General features: G+C 37.1%; 1 protein-coding gene across 6 annotated transcripts in view; it reads left to right on the plus strand.

Annotated features, from left to right (window-relative positions):
- Positions 1 to 6996, plus strand: part of SMAD5 (SMAD family member 5) — a 49712-nt gene extending 42716 nt beyond the window's left edge. For 4 of the 6 annotated variants that reach the window (XM_025388021.1, XM_025388022.1, XM_025388023.1 and 1 more), the window contains one exon: positions 1601 to 2195. In XM_025388021.1, the coding sequence (XP_025243806.1) occupies positions 1601 to 1744 (144 nt within the window). In that variant the 3' untranslated portion in view covers positions 1745 to 2195. Of the gene's footprint in view, positions 1 to 1600 lie in introns of all 6 variants that reach the window. The other 2 variants (XM_025388020.1, XM_025388019.1) reach the window with 2 other exon arrangements.
- The last annotated feature ends 7217 nt before the right edge of the window (positions 6997 to 14213 follow it).

A 14213-nucleotide genomic window follows, 5' to 3' on the forward strand; every position in this document is an offset into this window, starting at 1 on the left:
GGTTTCACCGTGTTGGCCAGGCTGGTCTCGATCTCCTGACCTCGTGATCCACCCGTCTCGGCCTCCCAAAGTGCTGGGATTACAGGCTTGAGCCACCGCGCCTGGCTGCATATTTATTTTAATCTGTGCTCCCCAGTCTTCACTCCCCTGACCGCCCTCCCTCCCCCACCCAGTTTTCCTGGGCCAGGACTATCGTAAGCAGTAAACCAGAGAACTTGATAAATCCAGGAAAATAAAAGTGAAAATTTTGTATTTTAATTTTTATCTGGAGTTTTAGGCTAAAGGTTTCATCTCGGTTCATCCCAGTAATTTCCCACCTTAAAGGATAATCACTATGTGATTGCCACATTAAATTATACATGCATGTATTTATCAATATCTACGATGCCTTATCTGATTTTCAGACAACTTGAAAATAAAAAATTTTTGATTAAAAAAAAAAACCTGGGCCAGGTGCGATGGCTCACACCTGTAATCCCAGCACTTTGGGAGGCCAAGGCAGGTGGATCACCTGAGATCAGGAGTTCGAGACCAGCCTGGCCAACATGGTGAAACCCTGTCTCTACTGAAAAATACAAAAATTAGCCAGGCATGGTGGTGGATGCCTGTAATCCCAGCTACTCAGGAGGCTGAGACAGGAGAATAGTTTGAACCTGGGAGACAGAGGTTGCAGTTAGCCGAGATTGCGCCATTGCACTCCATCCTGGGCAATAAGAGCGAAACTCCTTCTCAAAAAAAAAAAAAAAAAAAGTCTGACATGATCTTACATAAGGCTATTTATGAGTTTTATTTTTATTTTTTACATATGATTCCTTTATTAACATTTAAGTGACATCTTTTTACAGTTTTTAGTGGTTTCTCTGGGAATTACCACACATGTATCTTTAACATGCCCCAATCTACCTAGAGTTAATATTGTACTATTCTTAAAATGTAAAATATGAAAACCTTGCTGTTGAAGAGTTTTAATTACCTTGTTTTATTCTTTGTGCTATTCATAAATTTTACATCTGCACATTATATATCTTATAATACTGTTATAATTTTTCCTTTAAATAGTCATTAAGTCTTACAAAGAAATTAAGAGAAAATAGTATTTATAAATATTTGGAGGCAGATTCTTTGGGGCTATGTAAATACACAGTTTCTCTTTTATATTTTACCCACAATTTTTGCATTCTTCAATATATCTTGTCTACAGTAATTATTACTGTGGTGCCCTAGTGGTGATTTTCTATTTTGCATTTATCCCATTTAGGGAGAATGTATCTCACTGCAGAAATATTTGTTTTAATTATGAGATACTGTATTGTGTTACCTTTTTAAGATTTAAAAAATTATGAAATATAACTGATTCCAAGGGTTTCTATTAAGGGAATTATATATTATTTTAGAATTCATGTATCTTTAAATAATGTAGCTGTTGTCTTGCTTTTAATTTCATGATGAATCCTAAGACTGGTTTTGTGATCATTATTCTCTTTACGTAAATTCTACATATCTCTACTGTTAAAAACTATCTTTTTGTTATAGTAAAATTGGTTTAGAGTAGTTAACAGTTTAAAGAGGGATTTGTGATGATATCTGTTCATTTTCATAGGGTTGGGGAGCAGAATATCACCGGCAGGATGTAACCAGCACCCCATGTTGGATTGAGATTCATCTTCATGGTCCTCTTCAGTGGCTGGATAAAGTCCTTACTCAGATGGGCTCCCCTCTGAACCCCATATCTTCTGTTTCATAATGCAGAAGTATTCTTTTCAATTATATTGTTAGTGGACTTGTTTTAATTTTAGAGAAACTTTGAGTACAGATACTGTGAGCTTACATGGAAAACAGATATTACAGCTTATTTTTTTCTACATAATTGTGACCAATACATTTGTATTTTGTGATGAATCTACATTTGTTTGTATTCATGTTCATGTGATTAACTCTCAGAAGTGTTGTAAAAGATGCAGAGTAAGTATTATGCCCCAGTTCAGAAATTTGGCATTGATCTTAAACTGGAACATGCTTTTACTTTATTGCCCTAAAATTTTTTTATTTGTTAAATTTATTTGAAAATGCATCACATGATGAAAAGTTATAGTAGCTTATAAGAGGGTATATACAGTGAAGAGTAAGTTTTCCCTCCTACTCTTGATCTTCCAGAAGATGTACTTTTACCAGTTTCTTTGTCCCACCAACTTAAAGTATAATTCATTGTTTTGCAAAAGTGTATGGTAGGGGCTTAAACGAAACTATAAACAAGGTTTTATTTGAAGGAACACTATGCACTGCTCTAACCAGTAGTGTTCAGTAAATGCAAAATGATAGTTTTCTAGATGACATAAAATTTACATTTAATACAGATAAGTGTTCTTCAGTGTAATGTGACTTCATGCTATATATCTTTTGTGAAACATTTCCTTTTTTAAAAAAAATTATTGCAAATAACTGATCTCAAGTATATGTCATTTACTCAAAATCTGTCATAAGCATTACTTTATAGCAAGTGACAGTGCATGCACAGCCCTGTTCAACTATGTTTGCTGCTTTTGGACAATGTTGCAAGAACTCTATTTTTGACATGCATTAATCTTTTATTTTGCACTTTTATGGGTGACAGTTTTTAGCGTAACCTTTGATAAAATACACTCAAGTGACTTGGACTTAGATGCTTATCCTTACATCCTAGGTACCTTTTTTGTATTAACAAACACTGCAATTTATAGATTACATTTGTAGGAAGTTATGCTTTTTTCTGGTTTTTGTTTTACTTTCAACCTAGGTTATAAGACTGTATATTCTATAGCTCCAACTTAAGGTGCCTTTTTAATTCACTACAGTTTCATGGGTGTTACCAGTGCTGACGAATCATGTAGTTAATCCCATTGCTCTTACTTGCGTCAGCCTCCCTATGCAAGGACCTATGCACTGGAGCCATAGGAGGCTCTTCAGTTGGGCCCCAAGAATGAGGCTACTGATCTGATACTAAATGAATCAGCAGTGGATGTAGGGATAGCTGATTTTAAAACACTCGACTGGGCGCAGTGGCTCATGCCTGTAATCCCAGCACTTTGGGAGGCCAAGGCAGGCGGATCACGATGTCAGGAGTTCGAGACCAGCCTGGCTAATATGGTGAAACCTTGTCTCTACTAAAAATACAAAAATTAGCCAGGCTTGGTGGCATGTGCCTGTAGTCCCAGCTACTCAGGAGGCTGAGGCAGAAGAATCACTTGAACCTGGGAGGCGGAGGTTGTGGTGAGCCGAGATCACACCACTGCACTCCAGCCTGGGCGACAGAGCGAAACTCCATCTCAGAAAACAAAACAAAACACTCATTCATCAACGAATATAGACTCTTCTCTCATTTATCAATGATGCTCTTTTTCCATTTTTTAAGTACTTACGTGGAAGCTAGTCTCCCAAAACACAATCTTTAGAGAGAAAAGACATGAATGAAAACTCTAAAATATCCATTTAATCAATCATGTTTTTGGCTTTGGATAAAGGACTTTGAACCAGTTTTTTTCTCGGGAGTCGTCAAATGGACACTTAGTTATGACATGAGAATGAAGAAATTATTTTGGAAAAAAAAAAAATGCCTAATTTACCTATCAGTGAAAGCTTTATTTTCTGGTGCCTTTCGAAAGTATATGGAGTCATGTAATTCTTCTGTTTAAAATGTTAGTTTGGTTTGACTTTCCACTTTGTCCTTTCTGCTTTTGTGAAGAAGAAAAAAAAAAAAGCATTTTCGAGGAAAGAATTATGCAATTTCTTTTGTTTTCTGTGTCATTATTTATTGCTTTTTCAATGTGCAGCCAGTGGATGGTTTTAGTTCTTTCAGATGAATTGCCATTTGTGTTTCAGCTCACAGTTCTTTGCTGGGTAAAAGAAATACTTTCTGACAGTCACCTGAGCCTTAAATGTAAGTATTACATGACATGCATTCTGTTTCTTCCAGAGTTCTGTCGGCCACATGAGAGAGAATATTTGCTTACTTGATAGAACTTTGACATTTTCATCATTCTTTTACTTACCAGGCTTACGGCACGATCTCTGGAACAAATTTGTGGAAAAAAATTACTCCGATTGAATAATGGATGTATGTAATCAACTTCATTGGGCTGCAGTAAACTAGTGGAAATTAAAGAATTGTTTTATTGGTGTTTTCTACTGTGAGTTAATTAAAAATTGTTTTTATTTGAGGTCGTTATGCCACAGTATTGAGTTAAAAAGATCTTACATGATTGGCTTTTTCTTTGTTTTCTCTTAGGAGTTGTGTCTCATGAATGACAGTACTAAAGTTATTAACAATTAAGAGTTTGACAGAGAACTATAAGCCTGTTGTGTCTCTTAAAAGTTGTCAACTCCACACCCTTGGACTTTAAATGAAAACTTTATTCAGTCCAGCTATTCTTACAGTCCCTAAGGATTTTCATTTATCTATGTATAGGAAATAAAATTTGCTAGTAAGATTTTTAAAAAACTGGCTACTGAAAGGAAAGTACCTCTGAAAGAAACCATTTTAGCAAATTATGGTTATACATTTTAATCTACAGAATGTTTTATAGTAAAATTCTAGCACCACTAGAATAATCACATAGCATGTACAGTATGTTTATGCTGGCTGAAAAGACAGAATCTGGGAATAATAAAATTGCAACCAGTTTCGTAATGCAAAAAGCAGAATAGAATGAAATCTCAGTAATGAATTAAAGCAACAAAAAGATGTTGATTGGCAAAAAAGCAAGATATAAGAGATGCAATGGCTTAACATCTCTACATAATATTTATGGTCTGGTCAGTATTGGTCTGGTCAGTATTGCCTGGCTGACATGAAATGTAAACTAGTAGGCACGTTATTGATCTACTAACATTAACCTTTTTTTTTTTTTAAAGAGGAAATTTAAGGAAGACGTCAATCAAAATGTCAAATATGTGTGTCAGACTATAAATAATTTTTCACATTGTATTGTTGCTATATTAAAAAAAATAGAATTGGTTGGGTTTCTGAGGTGAAATCCAGAGTAAGAGTACTAGACAGTTCAACAAGCCACATCTAATAGCACAGATAGAGGATGTAGCTATTTTATACCTTTCATAACAGTTGAGAGTAAGATATCCTTCAGGATATGATCATTAAGTACTCATACCTGAAATCTGTTGTCAAGATTAGAACTGGGGTTCATGTTAAAAACCTTCCATATTACCTGAGGGTACCTGTGGGGAACAGTTCCTTCCCATGTGGTAGTATTTTGTTGGAAGAGAAAGTTTATACGAAAAATGAAATTCTACCAACAGCAGAAAAACTCTAAAAAGTTTGATAGTACCTATCAAAGTGCTGTACTTCTGTGATAGAGAACATCTGATGTACCAATTTGGATCTATTTCTTTATACTTTTTCTAGTCATTTGCTTGATAGTGCTTTGGATCATTATCACCTTTGCCACTTAAAATATATAAATACCCTTTTTGCTTCATAAGGAAGGAAGAATTTTTTGATAATTACTGAGTTCAGCCTTTTGTGATGACTTATATTTTGGACCTATATTTTAACTTTAAAGAATGTCAGATCCCTTCTTTGTCTTACTAGTTAAATCCTCACCTCTTCTCTTGGGTATAAATATAAATGTGTGTCATCGTTATATTGTTCAGCTAGATGAGCACGTGTCTTAGGGTAGTAGGTAGCCTGGTGGTTTTAGAAGTGTTTGGTGATTTTTATGGAGAGAGTTTTCCTAAGTGGTGGTTTATAGGTGGTATCAGATATTATTAGGGCAGCTTTTGGGGGACTAATCTCAGGTCCTCCAGAGCAGCAGCATTTTTCTCATTGATATAAGTAAAATTCTTAACTTTTCTTATCATACAAGATGCATGAATCGAATGTGAGAATTGAAGGCATTTCTTCTGCATAAACAAAGAATTCAACCTGCTGGAAAGAAACCTGGACAGTTCTTTGGAATTTGCTGAATTGCAGTTTAGTATGTCCTGATTACAGAGTGACAATATTTATCAAGCCTTTGTTATATTGGATTATCTTATCTTCTAAAATACAACTGTATTATAATTGAAATGACAGCCCAAAATTGGATGGTTTACCAAAACCAATGAAAGGGATTTCACACATCAGTTTTTATTTCTGTTTTGAAGAGCACATGCTATATAATAATTGCTAGTAGCAATTGCAGTAAAACAGGTGATAAGTTATTTTCTATGAAAAGATCCAGTCCTAGAGCAGGATTCTTCGATCATTCATGGCAGAGTGAAAAAGGTTTGTATGGTTCTTGTCCAAATAACTCAGTTCTTAAAATTCTTAAAATGACCATAAACCATTATCCTTTAAAGGTTTATTTGAAGATGCTGTTAAAGTACATAATTTTGTGTACAGGTAGATTCCCCCCCTCATTAATAGTGCCTTCTTAATTAATACAGACTGGTGTTAACTATAACAAAACTCCAGTAAGGCCAAAGAATCCGAAGTTCTTTGTTAAAAAAAACAAAAAAAAAACAAAAAAAACAAAAAAAACCAAACTTTTAGGGTCAGATTTTCCCTTCTAATATCGAGATAATGTTGCATTGATTTATTCATAAAGTATTTTAACTATAGGAACTCTAGAAGATAATGGTTAGGGAAGTGATTTTTTTTTTTTTTAACATGGTTGGCGTAAGTTGTATTTTGAACTTCACTTATTTTAAAATTGAAGAGGATTGTAATCATGGAAACAGATGTTTGTGTCTACCTGCCCACCTTTTCTTAAGATATTTCATATGCAGATAATGAAGACCAAGCTGATGGCTGCACTGTAGGTCTGCTGCTTATTTGTATTTGTTTTGCTTCTGTTTATGTTGTAGAAGCTGAAATTCTAGCAACATGCTTCAATTCTGTTATTTTGATACTTATAAAAATGTATTAGGTTTTACTATATTGTGCTTTTCAAAGCCATAACTCTTAAGAACTTTGTTTTTGCATATTGTTTGCTAATTCTTTATTTTAATAAACCTCAAAACTTGCTTAATGTGTCTTTTTTTGTTTTGTTTTGTTCTGGAGTTGGCCTGCCTGCGTTTGAGTCATGGGCCTCATAGCTTAGACAAGTTGCTTAACCACTCTATGCCTCACTTGCCTGACCTGTAAAGGAAAAGTCTACTTCATAGGAAGGATTTAAGGGACGATTAATTGAAGTGTAATACAAGTACAGTATTTAGAACAGTACTTAGAACATAAGAACTCAAAATTATTACTATCTTTTACATTTCTACTAGTTCTTTAATTCAGAATAATTACTTCTGATGTTGCTTAACCTCAGTGTATCAACCTTTGATTATCCACTTTGTGAATTTACGATTTTTTATTTTCTTTTGTCTTCTTTTTTGAAAAAATTTTAAATCACAGACTGACTTTGCATCATTGTCACTGTGGTGCACACTTTCACCAACCTCTGAATTACATATAGAAGACGTGCAAACTCATTCTAATTAGAAAGGAATGGTGAGCGAGGCGTGGTGGCTCACGCCTGTAATCCCAGCACTTTGGGAGGCTGAGGCAGGTGGATCACCTAAGGTCGGGAGTTCAAGACAAGCCTGACCGACATGGTGAAACCCCGTCTCTACTAAAAATACAAAATTAGCCGGGTGTGGTGGCGCATACCTGTAATCCCAGATGAGACAGGAGAATCGCTGGAACCCAGGAGGCTGAGGCTGCATCGAGCCACGATCATGCCATTGCACGCCAGCTTGGGCAACAAGAGCAAAACTCCATCTCAAAAAAAAAAAAAAAAAGGAATGGTGAAAAATCATGTGCCCTTGCCAGAAATGTAGAAAAACCAAACTACATATTTTAACCCTAAAAGGATAAATGTAAAAGCACTCGTTCCCTTTTTTTTTTTTTAAGGAAAGGCTTCCGGTATTCAAGCTTGTCCAGCCCGCACCCATGGGCTGCATGTGGTCCAGGACAGCTCTGAATATGGCCCAACACAAATTGGTAAATTTTCTTAAAACATCATGAGATTGTTTTGCGAGTTTTTTTGTTTGGTTGGTTTTTTTTTTTTTTTTTTTTTTTTTGCTCATCAGCTATCGTTAGTGTTTAATGTATTTTATGTGTGGCCCAAGATAATTATACTTCACTGTGGCTTAGGGAAGCCAAAAGATTGGACATTCCTACCAATTTCTGAAAATCAGTTCATTCCTATGTCTTTTTACTTAAAAGGCATTTTGTAAGGTATTTTGTAGCAACATCACTGATTGTTTTAGAAGTGTATTTTTTTAAAAAGCACATTTGTCCTGGCAGAAGAAGGTTCAGTGAGCACTAAGGATGTTGGCTTCTCTTGGGTTTAAGATAATTAGTTTTCAGGTTGCTATAGCCAAAACAGTTCAGGTGATGAGGGGGTGGGACAGTGGCTAATACTATTTGTATTACAGCAGTTTTGATGCGGGTATCATTTTATAAACATTTTTAAGGTTGTCAGTAGGCTGCAGCAATGTTTATAAGGAAGTACTTATTTAGAGCTCTATAGTATTTATGATTGAAAGAAGGAAGCATTTAACGTTTTAAATATTACTGATTTTTGTCGTCGAATTTGTAAGTCTATAATAAACTTTGCAAAAACAAAAATAACTTATTCTTTCTATCTAAATTGGTTTTTTTTTTTTTTTTTTTTTTTTAAGGGTAATGGGCAATATAAAGAAGAGCTATGGGCCGCTTGGTTAACCGTCTCCATGTTAAAGTATGTCGGATGGGAGGTGGGAAGAGGGATTTAGACTGGTGGTTAAGACTTATTATCCATATTGTATCAAGTGGGTGTGTGTGTAATTCCTAGTGAGAGATTTTCTGAGGCAGTTTATTGATGTTTAGAGATGGATTTTGAAAAGATGCTTATACTTTGTCTTAATCACCCCTTCCCCATCTAATAAGTTGCCTCCATTATTTCATTTTAAATAATACTTTCATCTGAGATAAATGCTGAGAATTTTAACGGTGAGAAAAGTAAAAACTCAAACCCCCAAACCAGTAGCAAAGGTTTATGAGTGTGCCCTTCTAACCTGTTCTGGTAGTCACTGTACATTGATCCTTGGCTTTCTTTCACAGATACTTTACTGATTATGGATGGAGCTCTAGCTCCTTTTTTGAAAGAGTTCTTAGAGAAGTTGGTTTGGTTCCAAAGTGTTTCTTGAGTTCTTTGTACCTAAGAAAGCTTTTCATTCTGCGTAGCATTTATCACCATCCAACATATATATTTATTTACCCTGTTTATTATTATCTTACCTCATGGGAATGTAAGATCTGTGAGGACAGACCTGTGTTGCCACTGCTAGAACAGTTCTTGATATAAGTAAGCATGCCAGTATTTGTTGAATTAATGAGAGTACTGAAGCAGGATGTGAATTTTTTAAGTATTTAGAATTTACCTTTTAAATAATGTAATAATATACTTCTCAGTTGAATTGTTTCTAGCTCAATGTTTTATTAGATCTCTTTATGCCTCAGAAGTGGTTTGATGTGGGGTGGGGTATTGAGAGGGTTGGCTAAAGTATAATTGAGAAGAAAGGGGGAAATTCAGCTAAGAAAACTCTCATATCCTTTCTCTTTGAACTTTTGGACTTTGCTACAAAGTTACCAAATTCTTGGAATTGTTGCTTGTAGAACCTGCAAAATTAATAGTCAAGTTAGAGCTTTTAACCTGTTAACATTTAATATTTTCCCAAAGAAAGTAGACAGGGCATAGTTTCCTTGATACACTTGACAAGAGAAAATAACTGCAAAAAGTGTACTTTTAATTTCAGAGCTTACAGAAGCTGGGGTGTTAAAAATTTTGTAGTGTGATTTTAGTGCCATGGTTTAGACTCCATAATATCCTTCCCTAACTGTTGTACATAAGGGGCAAGCCTTTCGTTGCACTCAGGTGGGAGTGGGAACATAAGATAAAACCAATATATGAACCATATTTGTGCTTCAGAATAAAAGATTAATTTTGCGGAAGAGTGTGTGTGGGTGATATAGGGGGAGAAGTTCAGGAAGAAGAAACAACAAAGGGTCTGGAGGGCTTTTTAGATTTTATCCACTTTATAGTTTTGCCAACATTAGTTCAGAAGTGTAATTAACAGTAGACTTTCCCTAATTGCCTTTTGTTTACATAAAATTTTGTGAAATGTGGTTTTCATTAACTTAGAATTGTTTAGACCAAGTTAGTGAATTCAGTGAAGGTGAAGAATGCAGGCACAAACTAGTAATGTGTAAATAGTAAGGCTGGAGAGATGATGTTCATATGAAAAGAAGGTCCTTTCCTTTTATTGTCTGTTTAATAAACTGCTGTAAACTTACCAGTGCCCATTTGCCCTTTCATTGCAGAACACCTGTGTCCAGCTGGATACCACATTTCCTAGCTTTCTTTTCAGCTAGGTATGGTCATGTGACTAAGCTTGGCCAGTAGAATATTAGCAGAAGTGATAGGCACCACTTCTGCATTATATCTGGAAGAGGAATGCACCCCTTGCTCTTTTCTCCTCTGGCTGGAATGCAGATATGAAGGCAGGATCTAGAGTATGCACCTTGAAGTGGACATGGAAGCTGAGGGATGAGGATAACAGTTGTGCTACCCCTGAAACAGTACTGTGAGAAAAAAACTTGAGTGGTGGATGGCTTTGTTATAGCAGCTTGGACTGTAACCCAATTAATACTAACTTGCCAATTCAGTGATTACTACAGGTCAAGCTTTATGCTAGGCAGTAGAGCTGGAATCATAGTTCTTGTCCTCATGGAAAGTGAAGCTATAACTGAGTAGTTTCAAGTTCATTAGGTTAATCAGTTTTGGAGGGTGGAGAAGCAGGACCCACAAATGAGGGAGATTTTAAACTATAGACTCTACTCCTGTGTTTCTGAATATTTCTATTTTTTCTGGCCCTGAGCCATATGAGCTTGTTCATTCATTTGACTAATATTTGAGGGCTTGGTAGATGTCAGGCTGAGGAATAAGAGTGGTTAAAACAAAAATTCTTTCTCTTGAGGATCTTCATTCTGGTTAATGAAGACACCAAACAAGGTAAATAAAATATATGTGTGTGTTTACTAGTAAGTTCCAAAGAGAGAAAAAAGAAAAAGAAAAAAAAAAAAGCAGGAAAGGAAGATACCAGGGTTGGGGAACAAGGTGGAATTATAATTTTAGATATAGTAGCCAGGGAAGGGATCAAAGTCCAAGAAGATGAGGAAGTTGTTACGTGAAACAGTGATTTAACCAGTTCTTATTCAAGGCAATTCAGAAGGCATGTGAATGTTACTGCAATGATCTGTGCTTTTCTGCAGGAAAAGGAGAAAGCTATTCAAGCAGAAATAGCTAAAGGTACAAACTTTTAAATTGTTTGTTCTTTAGTCTCTGCAGGAGATACAGTAATAACTGAAGTGTTACCTAGGTGGAGACAGGAAACGTTAGTTGCTAACAACTTTGGATTACCACCCCTAGGAAACTAGCCACTTGGAAGACCAATCAATAAAGGAATGTTTAACTCAGTATTTCACCTGATACGAGGTTAGTTTAAGGTGGAAAATCAAAGGATATTAGATGTAAATACACCTTTCAAATTTACTTTAACCTCTAGCTCTGTTTTCCCACTATATTTCGTTCAATAAATATTTATTGCCTATTCTCTGTTTAAAACTATGCTAGGCATTGAGAAAACAGCAGTGAACAGGACAGATGATATCCCTGTTCTCTGTTCATACAACTTACAGTTACTAGTGGAAGAAGCATTGGGCTACTAATTATGCAGTTATTTAGTAGCTGTGATTGGGGAGGCAATATGGGGTTTTGAGCGGATATAATCTTACCTCAGGATTTAGGCAAGCCCTTTCTGAGGAAGAAACATTTAACTGGAGACATGAAGGATGAGAAGGCATCAAGCCAGAGGAAGGAGGAGAGACAAATAGCTTAGGCAGAGGAGCCTTAGGGATTGAAAGGCCACTGGAGTGTAAGAGGAGTGAGAGAAGACGAGGCTGGTGGGACCAGATGATTCTGGTCCTTATTAGGCTTTTGTGTTTAATCCTGAGAGCAAAGAGAAGCCATTGGTATATATGCTGGGGCTGGAGGCAGATATGTTATATTGAGTGAGGAGAGACAAAAATGGAAGTAGAACTTTGAGTTAGGGTTGTGATGGTGGACATGGACAGGAGTAGAGTGGTGCCTAGGGGGTGATGAGTTACATATTGGAGGATGAGGAAGAGTTTAGGGTCAATAAGGACCACCATGCCTTTTTTACTTTGGGCAACCATAGGCTGGTGCAATCTATTCAGGTGAAGACTGAAGGAGGATCTAATTTAGACAGATGATAAGTTTTAGGCTTGTTGAGTTTGAAGTTTCCCATGAGATACCCAAATGGAGGTGTTCAGTGGGCTCAGGGATAGTGTGGAGAGAGTCATCTGAAAAGCAACTGAAGCCATGAGAGCAAATGAGATAGTTTAGGGGGAAAGTGCAAAGTGAGAAAAGACCCAGAATAGCTGTCCTCCAATTCTGGGCATACCTGTTGGGAAGTACAGACCTCTTTACTGTTTCCTGATAGCACATGGCTGATAAAGGACAGGTCACTGACAGGAAGCAGTTGTTTGTACCGCTGCACGCACTTCTGAAATGGCCATCCTGGTTAATAATGATAGCTCACATTCAGGGCATTTACTACATGTCAAACATGAGCTGAACACTGTACTGATCATGTTTCACTCCATATTGAAAATCCTTTGAAGCAGGTATTGTCATCTCTATTCTACAGATGATGAAACGGGCTATCAGAAATATGATGAAGGCATGGAGTGGACAACCAAGCTCAGGTCATTGGCTCCAGGACTCAGACTCTTGGTCACCACTATGCTACCTCTCCTTGGCTCCTAGCATCGGCAACTACCTCCCCACCATGATCTCCAGCCTCTCCCCCAACCCCCACCAACAAAAATGTCTTCCTCTACCCTCTTGGCTGCTCATGGTGGCTGGTTATAGCAGAGGAAGCCAAACACCTGTGACATGGGCCCTATTCCTATTTTTAGCCTGCCATGCCCTGTCTCCAAAGGTGATTTCAAGACATCTTGGAACTGGTGGGAGAGCAAAGGGCAGGAGGGTGTGTGCACAGGTCTACTCCCAGACAGTCATCTCTCTTAGCTTGGGCTGCTTCAACAAAATGCCATAGACTCGGTAGCTTAAACAGAAATTTATTTTCTCACAGTTCTGTAAGCTAGAAGTCCTCCAAGATTAGAGTTCCGGCTGAGTCGGTTTCTATTGAGGGCCCTCTTCCTAGTTTGCAGATAACCATCTTCTCAGTGTGTCCTCATATAGCCTTTTCTCAGTGCCTGCGCCTGACCAGAGTTGAGAGCTCTCTGTGGTCCTGCAAGGACACTAATCCTATCAGAACAGAGCTCCACCCTTATGATTTCATATAACTTCACTTTCTTACTCTAAATACAGCCACTCTCGGGGTTAGGGCTTCAACGTAGGAATCTTGGGAAGACATATGCGTTCAATTTTAACACCATCTAAATATCCAATCACCACACTGTAGTCCACTTATTCTAAGTATCTGTAGAGGGCAGATGTGAATTCAGACACATCCCTGCTGCTCAGAAGAGAATCTGGGGCTGGGTTCAACATGAGAAAGAACCCATTACCCCTCAGTCCAATACTATTCTAGAAAAGAGAACCATGTTACTTGGGTTCACAATGCTGGCAGATAGTACCCTTACTGACTCTGTGTGCTTTCTAGATTCCAGGTCTGTGCAGGCTCAATTACCCAGAAACTTATTCCCAAAGTATCTATTCATTTGAAGTGGCCAAGCATTTGACTTAGGTGGCTGAGGCCACTGCAACCCTGTAGAGACATCAGAGAGATCCCAAAAGCCTCCTGGATTAACTCTGGTTTGAGCTGATTCTGGCCCAGGAACTACAAGTGAATCCTAAGCCAGTCATGAGTAGATGATGTTCATCTACTCATGTTCTTCCATGAAGGAACCAGTCTTTGCATTTGTTTGTGGTCACAAAAGACAGTGGGCCCTAGTGAGAGCACATCCTGTTGGTGGGGTCTCCTTCTCCCAGCAGCAGTGCTGCTTCAAGCCTATAGCTCAGTTCTACAAATAGCTATCATTTGGATGCTCATTTTGTACAAGCATTATGCTAGCATGTTATTGGTTATAATAACTTTGGTTATACTCTATTATTCAAACTTGTAGAGCTAGGTGATATAATACCCATTTTGCAGATGAG

The sequence above is a fragment of the Theropithecus gelada genome, chromosome 6, assembly GCF_003255815.1.
Source record: "Theropithecus gelada isolate Dixy chromosome 6, Tgel_1.0, whole genome shotgun sequence".
Lineage (NCBI taxonomy): Eukaryota > Metazoa > Chordata > Mammalia > Primates > Cercopithecidae > Theropithecus > Theropithecus gelada.